Genomic DNA, 17,370 nt, shown 5'->3' with positions numbered 1-17,370 from the left:
AAAAAAAAAAAAAAAAAAAAAAAAAACCTAAATTTTGCCGAAACAAAACGAAATTTCAGTTTCTGAACGCACCGAAACGAAACAAGATTTCGAACCTTGCTACCCATATAATAGGCCCATAACCCATTAAAGTGACCCATTACAAAGAAAACTCATTGGATCAAAGGCCCAACACATACATACCCCAACCCAAAGCTTATTTCCACTAAAATAAGCCTACATCTGTGATTTATCTGTGCATCACATGTCATCCTGATCCTCCTCCAGCAAAGTTAAAGCATTGGGACAGATTTCATTTTATTTTCCTGACAATCTTATAGCGGAAGAGTGCTACCAGTCTTGACAATGGAGTGCATATAAAGTCCAATTCCTTAACTTTGTATAACTCTGGTATTCTCTGATTCATTCAATAGTGTTTCACTTCCAGGGTATCCATGGAGAAATGGCAAGCATAACTGCCGCATCAATTATCCCAGAGCTTATTTGGATCTCCCAAATCGTAAATTCATGCCCTAGCAACTAGTTTGATCTTTCCACCAGTAAACCACTTTGAAAGAAATATCAAATGGACAATGTAGTCTGCACTTGTCAAGGGTTGGCTGAACTCGTGAAGATGAGAAGATAAGAATAATGAACTCACCATCATTCAAGAACAGAAATGCACAAAACTTTGAGCAATTTTTTCATTCTTCTCTCTCTCCAACAGATAAAAGAAGGATTAATAATGGAATGCTAAAATGTAAAAATAAATAAATAAATAAAATTAAGGAAAGGTTCACTGCTAATAAATCAAGTAATCCATAACAAAAGACAAACACAACAAGAATAAAATTACCAGGACACTTTTTTTTCTTCTCCCCCCACCCCTTCTTTCTTTTGACAAAAGATAAAGAGTTCCCAAGACACCTTTGCCATTTCTATCTTTGTCCCAAAGGTTGATTTCAAGTACCTTAGAATCCAATATATTGCCTTGGAGATGTTCAATCTGTGGATCATGTAAAAACAAGGTAACAATCCCTATATCATATGCATTATCTGGTCGAGTATGAGAGATTAATTTGTATTCCAACAAGTCTCAAATAGATTTTGGGGTGACAAGAGCGAATGTATCCTAGTAGTCAATGCCATAGATTTGAGTAAAGCCTTTTCCAAACAACCTTGCTTTATACCTCTTAATGGTTCCATTTGCATTAGGGTGTAAGTTTAACCCTGACGATTCAAACCCGCCCTAACCCGCTAATGCAGGGCTAGATTACAAGTAATTGACTCCGCAGTTTATAACCCTAAACAATACAAATAGGAGTAAGAAACAAAGAAATAATACCATCAAATAAATCCCCAAGGATACAATACCCATATAGGAGCAAAACCAGCCCAAAACCTAACCCAATAGGAGAGAGAAAGACCTGTTATAGAGCTAAAGAGAGAGAGGTGCGGCAAGGGCTGTAGGAGTCCGATTGAGTTGCACTCTTGGGCATAGATGGTCCCTAGGAAGGGTACAAAAACCCCCAAAGTTGAGAGGATTTTGACGGCTGATTGTGAAGTTACAAGCTTTCTTGATTTTCTGACATAGGAGAGAAAACTGAGAAGAACCTTCAAGAACAGCAGCCGAATGAATCCAACAGTGACTAGGTAAGGATCGTGGGACCCTTTTAAGGCCTGGAATACCCTAATTGAAGACCTGGCTGAACAGAGTACAGAAGAGAGAAAGAGAGGAGATCGATCTCTCTCCTATTCCCACTAGGATTGCTGATCGGTTCTGATTTCTGCAGACTTTTATCAGAATCTGAATTATATCTCTTGAATGTTATAACAAATAAAATAAAAAAAGAAAAATAAAATAGATGGAGGGTTGAGAAGGGCGAAAGAGAATAAAGGAAGTGGTTATCTCAGCCTGGGCTTCTCATCCACAGCTATCTCAGCTGCTCTAAGCATTTAGTTGCAAACTTTCTTTCATAAATGCAAACTTTCACTACAACTAGGAGCTAGTTTCCCAATAGGACTAGACACTCCTACTACAACTAGGAATTCAAAATAGGACTAGGACTTGACTTTATGACTCCAACATGGAGTAGGACTAACTAACTAATAGTCCATATAGGACTTTACAACCAACTAATGGCCTAATGGGCCTTTATTGAATTAAATAGCAACTAATTAAACTAATGAATAAAATCCCGTTTTCCTACCTTCTACCCATATTTTAGGCCTATTAAAGTAGCCCATTTCAAAGAAAACTCATGGGATCAAAGACCCAACACATACATAACACAACCTAAGGCTTATTTACAATAAAATAAGCCCAAGTGACTTATCTACATCACCCGCCTTGAGCTCGAACCCTGTCTAACCCAACTATGAGGGCCAACCAGGCTCAACCCAACCCAACCCTGTGTGGGGTTGGGCCGGGCCTGGGTTGAGGCATAGTAATGTAGGGATGGATTGGACCACCAAACCAGACCGAAGACTACAGGAAAGTTAAACCAAAGAACAACCAATAACCACCCAATAGTAGACAGCAACAACAGTCCAACCTAAACCAGTCAACAGTCCTTGAAAAAACCAGAATTATCAGATCCAGAATCTGGAATTTCAGGTAGCAGAGTTTGCACTAACAAATAGAATTTCAGCAACAGAAATAGAGTATTGAATAAGGTCCAATTAGAATAAAAACCTCTCAGGAATAGAGAACCAAATCAGAACTTGATTTTGACAGCAGATTCTGAGATCTGGCAGTAATTTTTGGAACTTCAGTAAAGTATTATTAAGGAACTAATAACAAATCTAATTACTGATTAGAAGGTCCAGTTCAGTGGAGAATAAAAACAGCAGTCACTTCAACACAGATTAAAGAAAACAGAAATCAATTCTGGGCAGAGAACACTATCGGCAGAATTGAAAAAAATTTAGAACCAGACAAACCATGGTCTGATCAGCACCAAACTTGGATCGAGTCCTCCTCTGGTTGATCCTAACAATCAACCAAAATCATAAGGCCATCGGGTGGCCAGAACTCCCAACAGAATAGGCCGACAGAATAGGGAAGAACAAAGATTCAGAACCCAGAAAATTTCTGCAGAATGGTTCAGTTACTTACCTGTTCTGCCGGAGAAGATAATCCAATAAAGAAAACCAGAAAATAATAGCAATCCACTTGCACTTCTCGCCACAGAGTGTCGATTGGATCAAACACCAATCCCTAGGCCTTGATCAAACACAAGGAACAGCCAGGGTTACCTAGCGGCAGCAACAAGAGAGTTGTTTTTTTTCTTATTAGTCAAAATCGTGGCTCATTAAAAGAGCCATCATCATTATTTATAATGATGGGGAGGGTTTACAAGTAATAGTAACTTAGAGTTACTAAAAACTGATTACAAGAAGTTACTAAAACTGGAAATTAGAATCTAATGAAAATAGAAACTAGTCTTGACAGGAATTAGAAACTAACAATGACTTGAAATTAGAAACTAATTTAGGACTTCAAAATAGAAATTAAATAACTAATTAGTAACCCCATTAGCAGCCCAAGCCGTGGGCTGACTTGGGCCAGATCTGGGTCGACCCAGTCAGCCACTTGGGTCGACCTTGGTCTTGGTTCTCCTTGTGTAAACCCTTGTTGGTACTGCATCACATAGAAAACCTACCCCGACCCTGACCCGCCCTGAGTCTAACCCTGATTATTACTGTGGATCCTTATCTACAGAACTGCATAGGAGAGAAGACTTGCACTGGAGTACGTCTCTTGTGTGTGAGACATCTCTTGTGTATGGAATATCTGCTGTGTGCGGGATATCCGTAATACGCCCCCGCAAGCGAAGCGGCCGTGAACAGACAACAAGCTTATCCCTAAGATTGCAGAAGTGCGGGATAGGTAGCCCTTTGGTCATGATATTAGCTATCTGGTCCGGGCTAGCAACAAACCATATACAGAGACTACCATTGGCCACATGTTCACGTACAAAGTGAAAGTCAATTTTAATGTGCTTTGTACATACATGGAAAAGAGGGTTAGCCGCCAGATAGGTGGCTCCAATGTTGTCACGGTAAAGCATTGGTGGGGAAAATGAAACTCCAAGATCAAGCAATAGTTGATGAAGCCATAATAGTTCAGCTGCAGCATTGGCAAGGCCCTTGTACTCAAACTCCGTTGAGGAGCGAACCACAGTGTGTTGCTTCTTAGAGCTCTATGATACCATATTGGGTCCCAAATATATGCAATAGCCACTAGTAGATCTGCGATCATCAAGGCAGCTTGCCCAGTCAACATCAGTATACACATGAAGCTAGAGGGATGTGGAGCGTCTGATGACTTAAAGTAAGCTACCTTATTTATCAGGTATCAAGAGAGAGACCTTTGATGTTTTTGTGTTGTTATTGTTAATTTGTATGAGAATTTTTAATTCTCCATTTGCTTTGGTTATTTATTATTTTGCTATCTCATTTCTTCTTCTTTTTTTTTTTTTTTTTTTGATAGGTCACTATCTGGATACAGATTTGGACTATTTGGTTTCATGGTTGTTTATGGTGTCTTCTTGATGACAATGAACATTGGACTTTAATTTCTTAAACTTTTAACTGAAGAACAAGTCTTGTTTCTCTCTTCCTTTAGAATTTGCGTTCCCTTTTGAGTTCTCTATTGTAGTAAATGGAATTATTGAAATTTAGAATTGAAAATGTTGAATTTTTTTTTACACTGGAACATTGCACATATTGACAGAAAACAACTCCACCTGCCTAATTTTTTTGGGTTCGGCTTGACCCATTTGGGGATTTGGCGACAATTCTCAACCTGGACTTCCATTGTGGCCAAGATTTAACTCAGCCCATAATGTCATTGTATCCTGTTGTATGGATGAATGAAGTAACTAAAGACAAGGAAGCTTTCCTAAGCTTTTGAAAACCAACAAAAGAACTTCATTAGTAGAAGGGACTCTTTCTCTTTAGACTCTTAGCACTTATCAGAATGTGATTCCACTAAGAAGACCAGCTAGGGTCAACCCGACCCAACCCTACCTAACCCTGAGCCCGATAGGGTTTGTGACACCCAAGAATACGGCAAGTACCAGACCCGCTTGGGAGATTGGTGAGGTATCCCCACCAAGAATATGGCAGGTACCAGGGGGTTTGGGAGATCAGTGAGGATGTGTAAACTTTAGTCCCACATCGCCTAGAGAGATTACTGGGCTAGTTAATAACCTCCAGCCTCCTTAACATAGTACAACGCGTTTTAAAGCCTTGAGGCCCATGGGCCAAAGAGGACAATATTGTGCAAGGTTAATGGGGCCAGGGGCGTTACAGGGTTGGGCTTGAGCATGAACCCGGTAGGGTTGGGTTAGGGTTGGGTTGAGTTTTGGGGACCTAGGTTTGGGTTAGGGTTTTAATAAACCTAGCCCAACCCAGACCTGTTTCACCCCTAATTTGCATTTCCTCCCCCTCTTCTCTGTGCTCATTAATGGTAGCTATACCGGATTCTTTGCATCCACTATGTCAAGGCTGCCCCTTATCCCCATACATCTTTACTTTAGCTCTTTAAGTGCTTTCCCAAAGCATCTAATCTTTGTATGGATCAACGTCTCATCTCCCCCATGTTGAAATGTAAGACTCTTAAGATCTCCCATCTTACCTTTGTTGACGATCTCCTGATCTTCTCCAAAGCCAATATCTCATTGGTTGAGTCCATGATGTCCTCTTTACATCACTTCGAAAGCATGCATGACCTTCGCATCAACCACTCTAAATCCCTTTTGTTCTTAGCTAGGGTTTCTCAGGATTTTAAGTCATACTTACTTGAAAAATCCGGTTTCTCCTTGGGTTGTCTCCGGTTAAGTATTTTGGTTTACCTTTGATCCCCGAAAGGTTGATTATTCACCATTGCAGTCCCATTCTGGGTCTCTTAGATAAGATATTTTAGCTTTGGAAGGGCAAGCTGCTTTCTTATGCCGGCCTTCTTGAGTTGATTAGTTCCATCCTCTAATCCTCTTACATTAATTGGTCTGGCATCTTCGGTCTCCCCAATTCACTATTCCGAAGTTGGAGTCTCACATTCACACCTTTCTTTGGAAGGGTTGCGAAACATCCAGAGTTTCTTCGTCCGATCAATTGGTCCTCCGTTAGTCTGTTTGCCTTCCTAAAAATGATGAGGGGGTCTTGGCCTGAGAAGAATGAAATATGACAATAATCAGGTATCCTCAATCTAATATGGAAGCTAGCGGCTAACGGAAGAGTATTTAGGTTGATTGGGTCTATTCTCACCTCCCGCGTAATGACTTCATTTGGATTGTTCCTCTAATCTTTGATGCCTCCTAAGTCTGGAACAAGATCCTAAATCTCCATCATCTTGTCTGCGGGACTGTTAATTGTTGATTGACGATGGGGCTTCCACGAAATTTTTGTTAGATCACTTAGATCATTGGCCCATATGGATTTGTCTCCACTCAATTGGTTATGGAGTTATTTATAGGTCTGGATATGATATCAGGCATCATTCGGTCTAACAGTTGGACTTCCCCCCTCCCTTTCCCACTCTGTTTTCCATTTGGAATGCTTCGCCGAACATACCCAGAAGGCCCATTAGCAGTGGTGATATTGCTTCTTAGTCTACTTCATCGTCGGGTCTCTTCAACGCGAAGTCAGCTTATGACCTCATCAGGGCACGTGGCTGCATTGAAATGTAGCGCAACTTGGCTTGGTTCAAGTCGTATCCCCACAATCCCCATCGCTTCATTGTATGGAGGGTTTTCTCTCAGTGCCTCCCCACACAGTCATTCCTCCATCAGCGTCAGATTGCAGTCCCTCCTTTTTGCTGCCTCTATTCGAATGCTAGTGAAGATGTGGAATTAAGAATTTGAATAGAAGTGAAGCACCATTATCCTCTGGCAATTGGTCCCCCCCCAACTCAATCCACGCCCTAGCTCGATAAAATTTGGAGCTTCTTGCCTGTCATCTCGGATTCCCAAAGGTATAGGCAAGACTCTATTCTCTGGTTGCCCTCCTCCTCCAAGCTCTTCTCTTCAAAGGCTGCTTGGGAATTTGTCAGAAATCATGGTCAGCCCTCCCCTTGGAACAATCTCATATGGTTCAAGCATCACATCCCCCGCCAAAGCTTCACGACTTGGATAGTTTTCACAAACTCTTTGCCTATTCACTCATTCCTCATCCTCAGAGGCATCCCAATGGACCCAATGTGCACCCTTTGCTGTATGGAACCTAAAAGTGCTGAGCATCTCTTGTTTCCCTGCACTGTCTCATCCTCCATCTGGAAAGGGATCCTTGGCAAGTGTTGCCCATCCAACTGAAGAATTCTCCCATTCCATAGAGAATGGATTTGGGTTGATATGACTTTTCAGGGAAAGTCTATTTGTGATACTGTGGGAAAGCTCGCCTTCTATCCAACCATAAATCAAATCTGAATGGAAAGAAATGATAGGGAATGGAACTCCAACTCTCGCTCTTTGGATAAGATCTGAGGCTCCATCTCTTTTGATGTCAAGGCCAAGATTTCTCATCTTTCTTCCACTTTTAGTCCCTCCCCTAGAAATTTCCATATTGTAAATTCCTGGGAGCTCTCTTGTTCCATCATCAGGAATAGGCCCTCCACTTGAGTGTGGGATTTTGCTCTTTCTCTCCCCCTCCCCTCTAAAGGGGTTGTATATTTTCTTCTTTTTTGGTAATGAATTTTTTAAATCACCCAAAAAAAAAAAGTTTCAACTAAACAAATTGGTATGTATGTTGTTATTTGTATGGGAACCTGCCCTCCGCTACACCAGCATACATAAGCTTTGTGCAAACATTGTTGAAACCAAAGACTGCAAAAATCAAATGTCATTCTTGATTTTTTTCTTTTTCTTTTTTCTTTTTCCTTTTTTTTTTTTTTTTTTGCATTCTACCCTCTTGTAATGGGGAGGAGAGAGTCTTGTGAGTTTTGGCTCGCTTGTCTCCACCTTTTTCCTTCCTTATTTGAAAATTTTATTATTATGATCTCTCCCTCACACACACACACAAAACAATAAAATGAACCACTGTCCCCAAAGCATATCCTCCTTCTAAGTCTCTTTCAGTCCATCACACATTTAAGAAAATATCACCAAGTGCAGGTTTATGGCTTTGCAGAAAAAGTTTCCTCATACAAACACAAGCTTCCATAATCATACCATGATTCTAAAACTTTCTGGAAAATCTCCACAGCAGCAGCATAGTCACACACCCGAGCTAGAAGTCTCCCCTGTCAACTTAAAGTCAAACAGTGCAGAGGTAAAAGATAACTTAGAATCATGACAAAATATCATAATCTACTACTGATGGTACTATTAAACAACAAATTTAAAGCTAGCAAACCCATCAAGAACATGTAATTTAAATATTTACAAGAAAAAAGGAAGAAAGGTTTCCCACAAGGACAGTGTGGAAAAAAATATATATTTTAGCCCACATGATTTATTAATCATATCAAGTACTTGGCCTTGCTAATATGTGATTCTAAGTTGTTTGTTCCTTAAGTAATCACATTAATGACAAAGACATATCAAAGCATACATAATTTATCACTCAAGCATCCACTCTTCCCCATTATGAGTAACAAAAAGATTTTATTGCAAAAGCAATAAATGGAATTATTTTTCTCAGTGAAGCCGCCATATTTATTACCAAATTATTATTTTATTCCAGCCACTTTGGTATCCATGAGCTAAAGAAGTTGGCAGGTTGCTAGTGTTTCATTGCACTAGGGCGGAGCCCCTTCTAGCTTGACAGAATGATCCAACAGTTGCTGCAAACCTAGAATGTCTTTGGTTCCATGAAGATATAATATTCTACGCAGAGCGCATGGAAGAAACAGCAAAAGACCTGATTTTAACTCCCACCAGGGAAAATCTTGGGAGGAAAAAGCAACTGCAGCCTTCCCACCAGGTAGGGATGGCAGCAGTCGCGGGTTCTACTAGTAACCTGGCACTATTAATCAATGTTGTCAAGGCATCACCTAGTCGTCCAGGCTCTTTCTTGGGTGACACTTCATGAGTTTATGTTGAATTATTTATTGCTTTGTTTTTTTTATGAATATAGTAATATTATAATGCTTTGTTTATTAATATGTTGGCTTTCTCATATTAGGTCACTACTCGCATAGATATATCATATTACATTGATATAGCTTCTATGTTGCATATAAGCATATTTATATAAAATTATCATTGCAATATTATATATAATCAATCAATTATTGCATGCCTAGGGTGCCTTCTCACCTAGGTGACCCTCCAGTGCCTAAGGTTGCCTAGTCGCCTTGACAACTATGCTATTAATATCGACCAACCTTGACCCAACACATTCCCCCATGCATGAAAGATAATTGGGCAAGGCCATGTAAGCAAAGCAGCACAGGGTGTGTCCATTTGTTTTTTTTAATACAAAACCGATCTATAAGACTGCAAAGGCCACACCAAACCCCAAGCAGTATGAACAGGAAAAGGTAGGTCTTTTGACCCACACCATTGCCATCTACTTCTGAGAGGAAATGTACTGGCCCCAGCTCAACGAAACACATCTTTATGAGGAACATGAATATTATCTAATCAGGTATAGTTCTAATATGGCAATTAGTAATGCATTTCTCTTTTCTTTTATATTAAAAGGGAATACCATTTCATATGAGGCATCTGAGATATGATAGTGGAGTCAAACAAACATCCCTCCTCAGAGAAAAACAGAAAACTCGGGGAAAATAGCCAATTTTTATACTCTTGCATAGAAATTCATGCAGAAGATACTCCCATGTTTTCTTAAGCATTCATGCAAGTGCATATTTATATTATCCTATTACTCATGCAATAATAGAGAGTGAACCTTTCAGCTTTCAAATTAAATCAGTAATAGCACACCACTTAAAAGCCACAGATGAAGTATGTTGTCTTCAATTAATCTTATCACAGAACAAGCCAGTAAAATGATTCGCCAATGCAAACAATTGGCAGCATGAAGCGGAGGCTTGATCAGGTAAAAAAGAGACAAGATGCAAGCCTTCCAGAAAATAGACACAAATGATTATAATGAGAAAATAACTGAATAATGCATCCCAATACCCAAATTGTGAGAAAAGTACAGGATAATTAGCCAATTTTCTTGCATGTGTGCACTGAAAGGTGTGAACTCATAGCGGTTATGCAATGCACAAGGGAGTGTGCATTTTAACTTTTTCTTTGTGCACAGAACTACTTGATTAATGATCTACTATGATAAAATGGAAATCCATGGAGATAAAGCAACATCAAGCATTTACCTACAGCAATGGGGAAAATCAGAAATTAGAAACAAGGCAAGAAAACCCATTTTGCAATGGCAATTCAGGGCGGGGGGGGGGGGGGAGCAAAATATTATTACAATAATAATTCAGGAAAAAAAATGCTTCAGAAAGTACCTGCATGCGGAGCCTATCAACTTCGATTGCTATAAGAGATCCCAATTTCCCAGAGAGAATTTCAATAGCAGCAGCATACTTCGCTTGCTGTTCCAAGATAGAAATATAAACAAGAAGGGCTGCACATAAAATAACTGTTTCATGAATAATTGCGCAAAGAAACACAAATTTTCAACCCATTTGATTATGATAAAAAAGATAGTGGAAAATGGGGCTCACCTTCTGGCTCATGCAAGCTATGAGAAGCAACATGCTTCTTAAGCAGACCTTCAGCCAAACCTAACAGCTTCTCCCCCCCATCTCCGCAGGACACCTACAAGATGCTCCAAAGCACACAGTACATGCAATTTTATAGATATCTTCTGTAAGAATAATCAATCTAAATGAATAGAAGGGGCATAGTCCACATCCTTTCTGGGACAGAGGATGGGTGCAATAAAATCAGCATTTTAAGAATAATGAAATTAAAAACTTCTCAGACATCAGAAAACAGTTGAAATACTTATTTCAATAAGAACTTGATTCAAAAGAAACTATTTAAAAAGAAGGAAAGTTTCTGCATGTAGCACCATCTTATATTCTCTGAGTCTGTTCCAAGGATAATTAAAAGAATGTATAAATGGAAATTCATGCAGATACAAACTAGATGCAACATCATTGACTTAGACTATAACCCCAATTGTCAGGAGGGAGGAATCATAGTGGTCAGCACAGACATCGATCTAACTCAGAATGCCACTGGAGGACTGGACAAAAATATTCTCTCAGTCAACCATTTTGTCAGTCAAATATCATCATTGTAATCTTTTCTTGCAAGGAAAGCAAAAAATATACCACCAACTTGTCATTCATTGAAATGGATATGCATTTATCTTGGAGAAGTCAGCAAGAATTCAATTTAACACATTTTATCATATGAATTAATTTTGGAATTTCTAAAGAAGATGAATAAACGAGTTCTTCGTTAATCTGCATCTTCATAGATTGTTCAAGAGAATTACTCATGCATGAAAGGGAGTACATCTAATTCAAATTTTGACATTCGAATGAGACTAGTAACTAATCTCTTAAACAATACATTATAAGATCTCTTTAGTAATTTCATCTTCTAGCTCTATGTGAAGTTGACATGGCAGATATCATAGAATCTCCTGTAAGCATAGGTTTGTTTTATTGGACCAAGTTTTTGGTGATTCTATGATCCATATCCAAATCAAGTACTATTTTTGGTCTACTTCTTTACTTGCTCTATGGGTAGAAATTCTAAATTATCATAATCGTAAAAATAGCTTACCTGGACTCAATTGTATAGATTCTTGAAGATTTTCTGTAACAACTTTGGTATTCCAAGCACATAGAAGTAACTTGTCTATGCTGGATGTCAAAAGCATGGGGAAGAAAGAAAAGATTGCATGGCAGTTTGTTGCAGATAAATCAGAAAATGGACTAATCTTAGAGGAAATAAGCCTTGGTTAGGATCTCTACATGTTGAGGCTTTGGTCCAATTGGTTTTCATCGTAATAGGCCATCTCAATGGGCCTAAAATAAGGATATGACTTAAGAATAGGGATTTACTTTATTAAATTTTTTAAGTTGAAGTTCCAGTTAGGATAGGAATTGTTTTCAAGTCTTTTACTGGTTAATTAAATAGATAGTTTGATTATCAGTTGGTTTATGCTTTTTTTAGTCATGTCAGGAGTAAAAAATTCTTCAATCTCTACCCTGCAACTTACCATTCTTCTATCAATTTCAGTTTTAGGTTTGTGCATAAATTCAAGTTCAAGTTGCTGACTTGACTAAACCAAGTTCTTGATATCGATTTTCCTACTTGCTCTTGCATTCTAGTTTCAGTTTTAGGACTCAAATTTTAATTGAATTCTAGTTCCCTAGTTCAATTCAACTTCTACTCAATTTTCAAAATCTGTTTTCCTTATTTTAATTCACAGAATATCTCAATTGAAATCTCTTTTCAATCATCTGAAATTTTCCGTTGATTCTACAATTTGAAGCTTTCCTAGTTGAACTAGGTTTTCTCTATAATTTATAATACATTTACTTGAAACTTATAAGAAGATTGTGAGAAAAGCAAGGGCGACAAAATATGATCTTTATTGAGATCTAATCTAAGCACAAAGGAAGGGAAAAAGCTATCTATAAGATAGCTAAAATGAGGGAAAGGAAGAGCATAGATCTCGACCATGTTAGATGTTTTAAAAGTGCATATGGTAAAGTACTAATAATGGATGAGGACATTACGGGGCATGGAAATTTTATTTCTGCAGTCTACTAAATGAATACACTTTGAGTAAAGTGTCCTAGAAGACTACATTACACATTAAAACACCACGTCATAGATACATATGAAAAATCAGGGTGTCAAAAGTAAAAGAAGCTTTAAAGAGGATTAAAGTAGGCAAGGCCTAAGGCCCAAATGAGATCTCAATAGAAGTGTAGAAGAGCTTAGGAATTTGTGGTTTATCTTGACTAACCAAATTATTTAATAAGATTATGAGCACAAGGAAAATGCCAAATGATGGAGGAGAAGGATTGTGGTTCCAATTTACAAATATAAAGGTGATATTCAGGCTGCAATAACTATAGAGGCATAAAACTAATGAGTCATACTATGAAATTATGGGAGAGGGTTATTAGAACTCACCTAAACTCTTATTAACCAATTTGGTTTTATGCCAAGAACATCCACAACAGAAGCTATTGATTTACTAATGAGACTCATGGAAAGATTCAGAGATTGCAAGAAGGATCTCCATATGGTCTTTATTCACCTAGAAAAAGCTTATGACAATCTCTAAAGAGTTAATCTGGCAAGTACAAGAGATGAGAAGTGTCTCAATTAAATATGTGGACATAATAAAAGATGTGTATGATGGAGCAGTGACTGGTATAAGAACTGTGGGGGTCAAGGTATGAATTCCCAAATACAATTTGGGTTACATCAAGGATCAACTTTAAGCTCCTATTTGTTTGCGTTTATCATAGATGAATTAACAAGAGACATTCAAGACGAGTTTCCTTAAGTGTTCTGTGAATGTGTAACTTTAGTTACATGAGGATGGATAATCAGGTGGTGAAAATTGATGAGAAGGAAGTGCGGCAAGGTGATTATTTTAGGATAATGGGCTCGATCAAATAATAAAGTAGGCAATATAGAGGATGATGTTTCACAAAGAACTAAAATAGGATGGATGAAGTGGAGAGGTATGTCCGGAGTGTTGTGACCGGCATATTCCTTTAAAACTTATACGAAAATTTTATAGGACAGTTTTACGACCAGCTATAACGCATGGAGCAGAATGTTGGTCAGTTAAGAAGCACCATGTAGATAAACTTAGTGTAGCAGAGATGAAGATGTTAAGATCGATGAGTTGCAAGACTAGGAAGGATAAAGTAAGGAACTATCATATTCAAGCTAATTTGTAGGTAGCTCTGATACATGATAAGCTACAAAAAGTCGCTTGAGGTGGCATGACTATGTTCAACGGAGGCCTTTGGATGCTCCAGCATAGAGGAGTAATTTGATTCAGATTGAAGGAACTAAAAGAGCTAGGGGCAGACCTAAAATGACCTTAGGATAAGCGGTAAATAAATACATGCATAGCTTCGGCCTTGTATCTAGTATAACGTCAAATAGAGCCAATTGGAGGGCAATGATCCATGTAGGCAACCCCATTTAGTTGGGATAAGGCTGAGTGGTTGTTGTTGTTATAATCCAGCCATCAGAACTGAAACAGATTTTGCAGGCCCTCTGTACCTATTAAACAGAACCTGCAACTAAAATTTGAGGTCAAACAGATTGGTTTTATTCAGGTTATTAACATTTCCTAATTGCAGTCTAAGTTCCTACTTACCTGTAAACCTGATTTTCTGATTTCTAACAACTCTACTTTAGGGAGTTCAGTAACCCATTACAGTTTCTACCTTCTGCTTTGCTTGTTAATCAAGAACTTGTTTAAGGAGAGAAATGCAGAGGTCTTTGAAGGTTTATACAAGGACAGGGAGACAGCTAAAAGTAACATCAGATCCTTCTGCACTGTTAGTTACATTGATGCGGGAGCATTAAGAGCAGTAATTCTCTGCAAAAAAAAAAAAAGAAAGGAAAAAGAGCCTGAAAGGCAGCATGGGCCCTGCGCCCAGACAGAGAGGGAGGCAAAATGACCGCCTCACCCCTCATGAAGCCCCTGAAAATAATAATGAAAAGGGAGAAAGTTATTTCCCGAGTGGAACCAGTCCTGGAGATACCAAGTCCTATTACTCAGTGGTAGAATCCTATCTATATTTGAAAGGTGATCTGAGCTGACCACACCACCTTATATCCCTACCCATAGGTGAGGTAATAGCTCTCTACCAAATCAAGTGGGTCTTGTAGTTGCTGTGACTGAATCCAGTCAAGAAAACCCACAATAACACAAAAAATTAATTGAATTCAAGCAAGGGAGTATAGAAGCATAAATTACAGGATCACTTAGGATGTGGGTATGAGTTAATTAGGCTATTCTTGTAATTTTGTTATCTTTTAGTGGCTGGTCATGGTGGGCCAAGTCGGGTAAGTTTGCAATCTAGTTCAAGCCTATCGATTGGGCCCTACAACTTCTTTATTTGTTGGAGATTTGGGTAGATATCCAGTCGGCACAAGGAAATATCGATTCTGCCCAGATAAAGAATTCAACCAGCAGCATAGTTGGGAGTATCGGCCAGCCGGTCATCAAGTATTTCCAGATTTATTTGGAGATCTCAAGCAGTTTAATAAGATTGAACAAAATTAGTTACTATTTTATAGGCTGCTTTATGCAATTAGTAGTTTTTTATTCCTAGGACTCTTTCTATTTCAGTTAACTAGATGCATTTGATTTGATTTGTAATTAGTTTTTAATTAGGATAATGTCCAGTTGTAACGGCTTCCTTTCCACCCATGGAAGGATCCAATTGTTGTACTCAATTTTTATTATAAAATAAGGGATAGTGGCTGCTGGATTTCGGTAGCAACAAGATTGGAAAAAAAAAAATAGCTGTGTGCTTTGCTCTATGAGAGAGTATGGTGAGATGCCATTGGTGAGCAACCAAAGAAATGGTGAGAGGCCGTGAGCGAGAGAACCAAGCCTAAGAGAGACTAGCCCCCTATCCTTCTTCTCTTCTTCTTTATCATCTTTTATTTTGTTTATATTTCTACTGCAATAGAGATTTATTGAGAACACCTGAGATCCTACTGTAGGTTAAGGCTCCATATTCCTACATTAGTTTAAGTGGCATTTTGAATTATGAGGGAAGTAGTTCTAGGATTTGAGGACTTGTGCAATAATATAAAAGCTTCCACACATTTTACTTCTTTTTTTTTTAATTAGGAATTAGTTAAGAGAAAGATTATCTGGTATATTTCAGTTCCGGACTTCATAGACCATAAAAGCTTTTTTTTTCTTTTAAAGGGAGAGATTTACATCTGAATGTCAGTGTTTCTACATGTGTTTGTGCACTTGTGTGTGTGTGTGTGTGTGTGTGTGTGAGAGAGAGAGAGAGAGGGAGAGAGAGAGAATTCAGTAAATGAAACCATTAGAAACAGGAGAAATTTTAAGAGGCCCTCCATTAAGGAAAGAAGTTAGATTTTCGGAGAGGAGGAGAACTAATTTAGGGAGAGCACTTAATTACCACTTATGAGATATGAGTCGCCCCCCTGAGGATTTGACTACTACTGGATCCACACTGATCATACACATTCAGAACAGGGAGAAGATAGAAGGAAAAGAAAAAAACCTGTAACTGTATACTACAAACAGCCCAGAGCAAAAACCTTTCTTCACCAACAACTTTGTACATTTTGATGGCTGTCTGCAAAGGGGAAAAAACATATATGAAACCAATCCTAACCCTGAAAAAATATAGTTGACACCACCAAAAAAAAAAAAAAGGCAAAGAACTTTTCTTGGACAACACCACACCTGCTGCTGCTTCACAAATGAGTACTCACGAACATAGCAGTTAAATAGACCCATCATCAGCTCCAAGTTGTTCGGAAACTTACCACAACAATACTCATAGCAACTAGTAGCCAGATCCACTGTTACATGCAACAAAAATATCCAACGTAGATGAAAACACTGACACATGCATGCATACATACATATATCAGAATAGAAGTGCATACTGACATCGATCAAGACGTTGGAAAACAATCTGTATAGTGCTGAGAGTGAGATCATCAATGGGAGCAGCTTCATCTGAATATAATTTCTCTCTGGCATTTAAGCAAATAGATAAAGCTTCATCAGGTTTTCCCATCCTCTCCAAAATAAGAGCCTTGAGTCCCTAAAAGAAAAATATAAAAGCATTAATTTTCAAGGTTTCCTCTTGAAGAACCATGAGATTCCGTAAAAATACAGCAATAAAAACAGAAGCTGTATTGGCATTATTTCCCAACAGAAAATAAATCCTAGTGCTATTTTATTTGCATGTACACATGTTGTAATAATGGGTTTCATGGGTCATTCTAGAATCCAAACAAACAGGTACATACGTCCATTAGGGTTTAATTGGTCCTTGTAATGGCCTGGAATATTCCCTTCTCCATTATAAATAAAGAGGGGCTGATCTCTATGAGACCTAAGCTCTATTCCCCAAATCAACATGGTATCAAAGCTAGGATCACCTCTAGGATCCTAACCCTAATGCCTTGCACAAGAGCAAACCCTCTCTCTCTCTCAAACCTGAACTGCCCATCACGCCACCGCTGGCGCCCCTCTCTCACCATCGCTAGCAGCCCTCACCACCGCTTGCCCTCGCTCCCACTAGGCCTCACCAGCGCTCGGCCTTTCCGTCACCAGCTCCTCTAGGGCCTCCGCCGTCGCTTCCGCTTGTCTCCTGTCCCTCGGTGATTGATTGTGATCTTTCTCACCGAGAGTTCATGCCTTGTTATCTCCTTTTTGAGATGATCTGCATCAGGGTTCTGTTCT

At 38.7% G+C, this 17,370-nt stretch overlaps 1 protein-coding gene across 1 annotated transcript in view; it reads right to left on the bottom strand.

The window, feature by feature from the left end:
* The window catches only part of LOC122065382 (N-terminal acetyltransferase B complex auxiliary subunit NAA25-like), a 30,387-nt gene extending 13,646 nt beyond the window's left edge, over positions 1–16,741 (bottom strand). The window contains exons 1-6 of the mRNA XM_042629191.1: positions 16,570–16,741; positions 16,360–16,478; positions 16,175–16,249; positions 10,628–10,721; positions 10,409–10,527; positions 8,151–8,221 (exon numbers count right to left, since the gene is read on the bottom strand). Of these exons, the coding sequence (XP_042485125.1) occupies positions 8,151–8,221; positions 10,409–10,527; positions 10,628–10,721; positions 16,175–16,249; positions 16,360–16,478; positions 16,570–16,699 (608 nt within the window). The 5' untranslated portion in view covers positions 16,700–16,741. The remainder of the gene's footprint in view (positions 1–8,150; positions 8,222–10,408; positions 10,528–10,627; positions 10,722–16,174; positions 16,250–16,359; positions 16,479–16,569) is intronic.
* Between the last annotated feature and the right edge of the window lie 629 nt (positions 16,742–17,370).

The sequence above is a fragment of the Macadamia integrifolia genome, unplaced genomic scaffold, assembly GCF_013358625.1.
Source record: "Macadamia integrifolia cultivar HAES 741 unplaced genomic scaffold, SCU_Mint_v3 scaffold1989, whole genome shotgun sequence".
Classification (NCBI taxonomy): domain Eukaryota; kingdom Viridiplantae; phylum Streptophyta; class Magnoliopsida; order Proteales; family Proteaceae; genus Macadamia; species Macadamia integrifolia.
The sequence above is the reverse complement of the archived record's forward strand: the minus strand, read 5'-3'. Positions and strand labels throughout refer to the sequence as shown.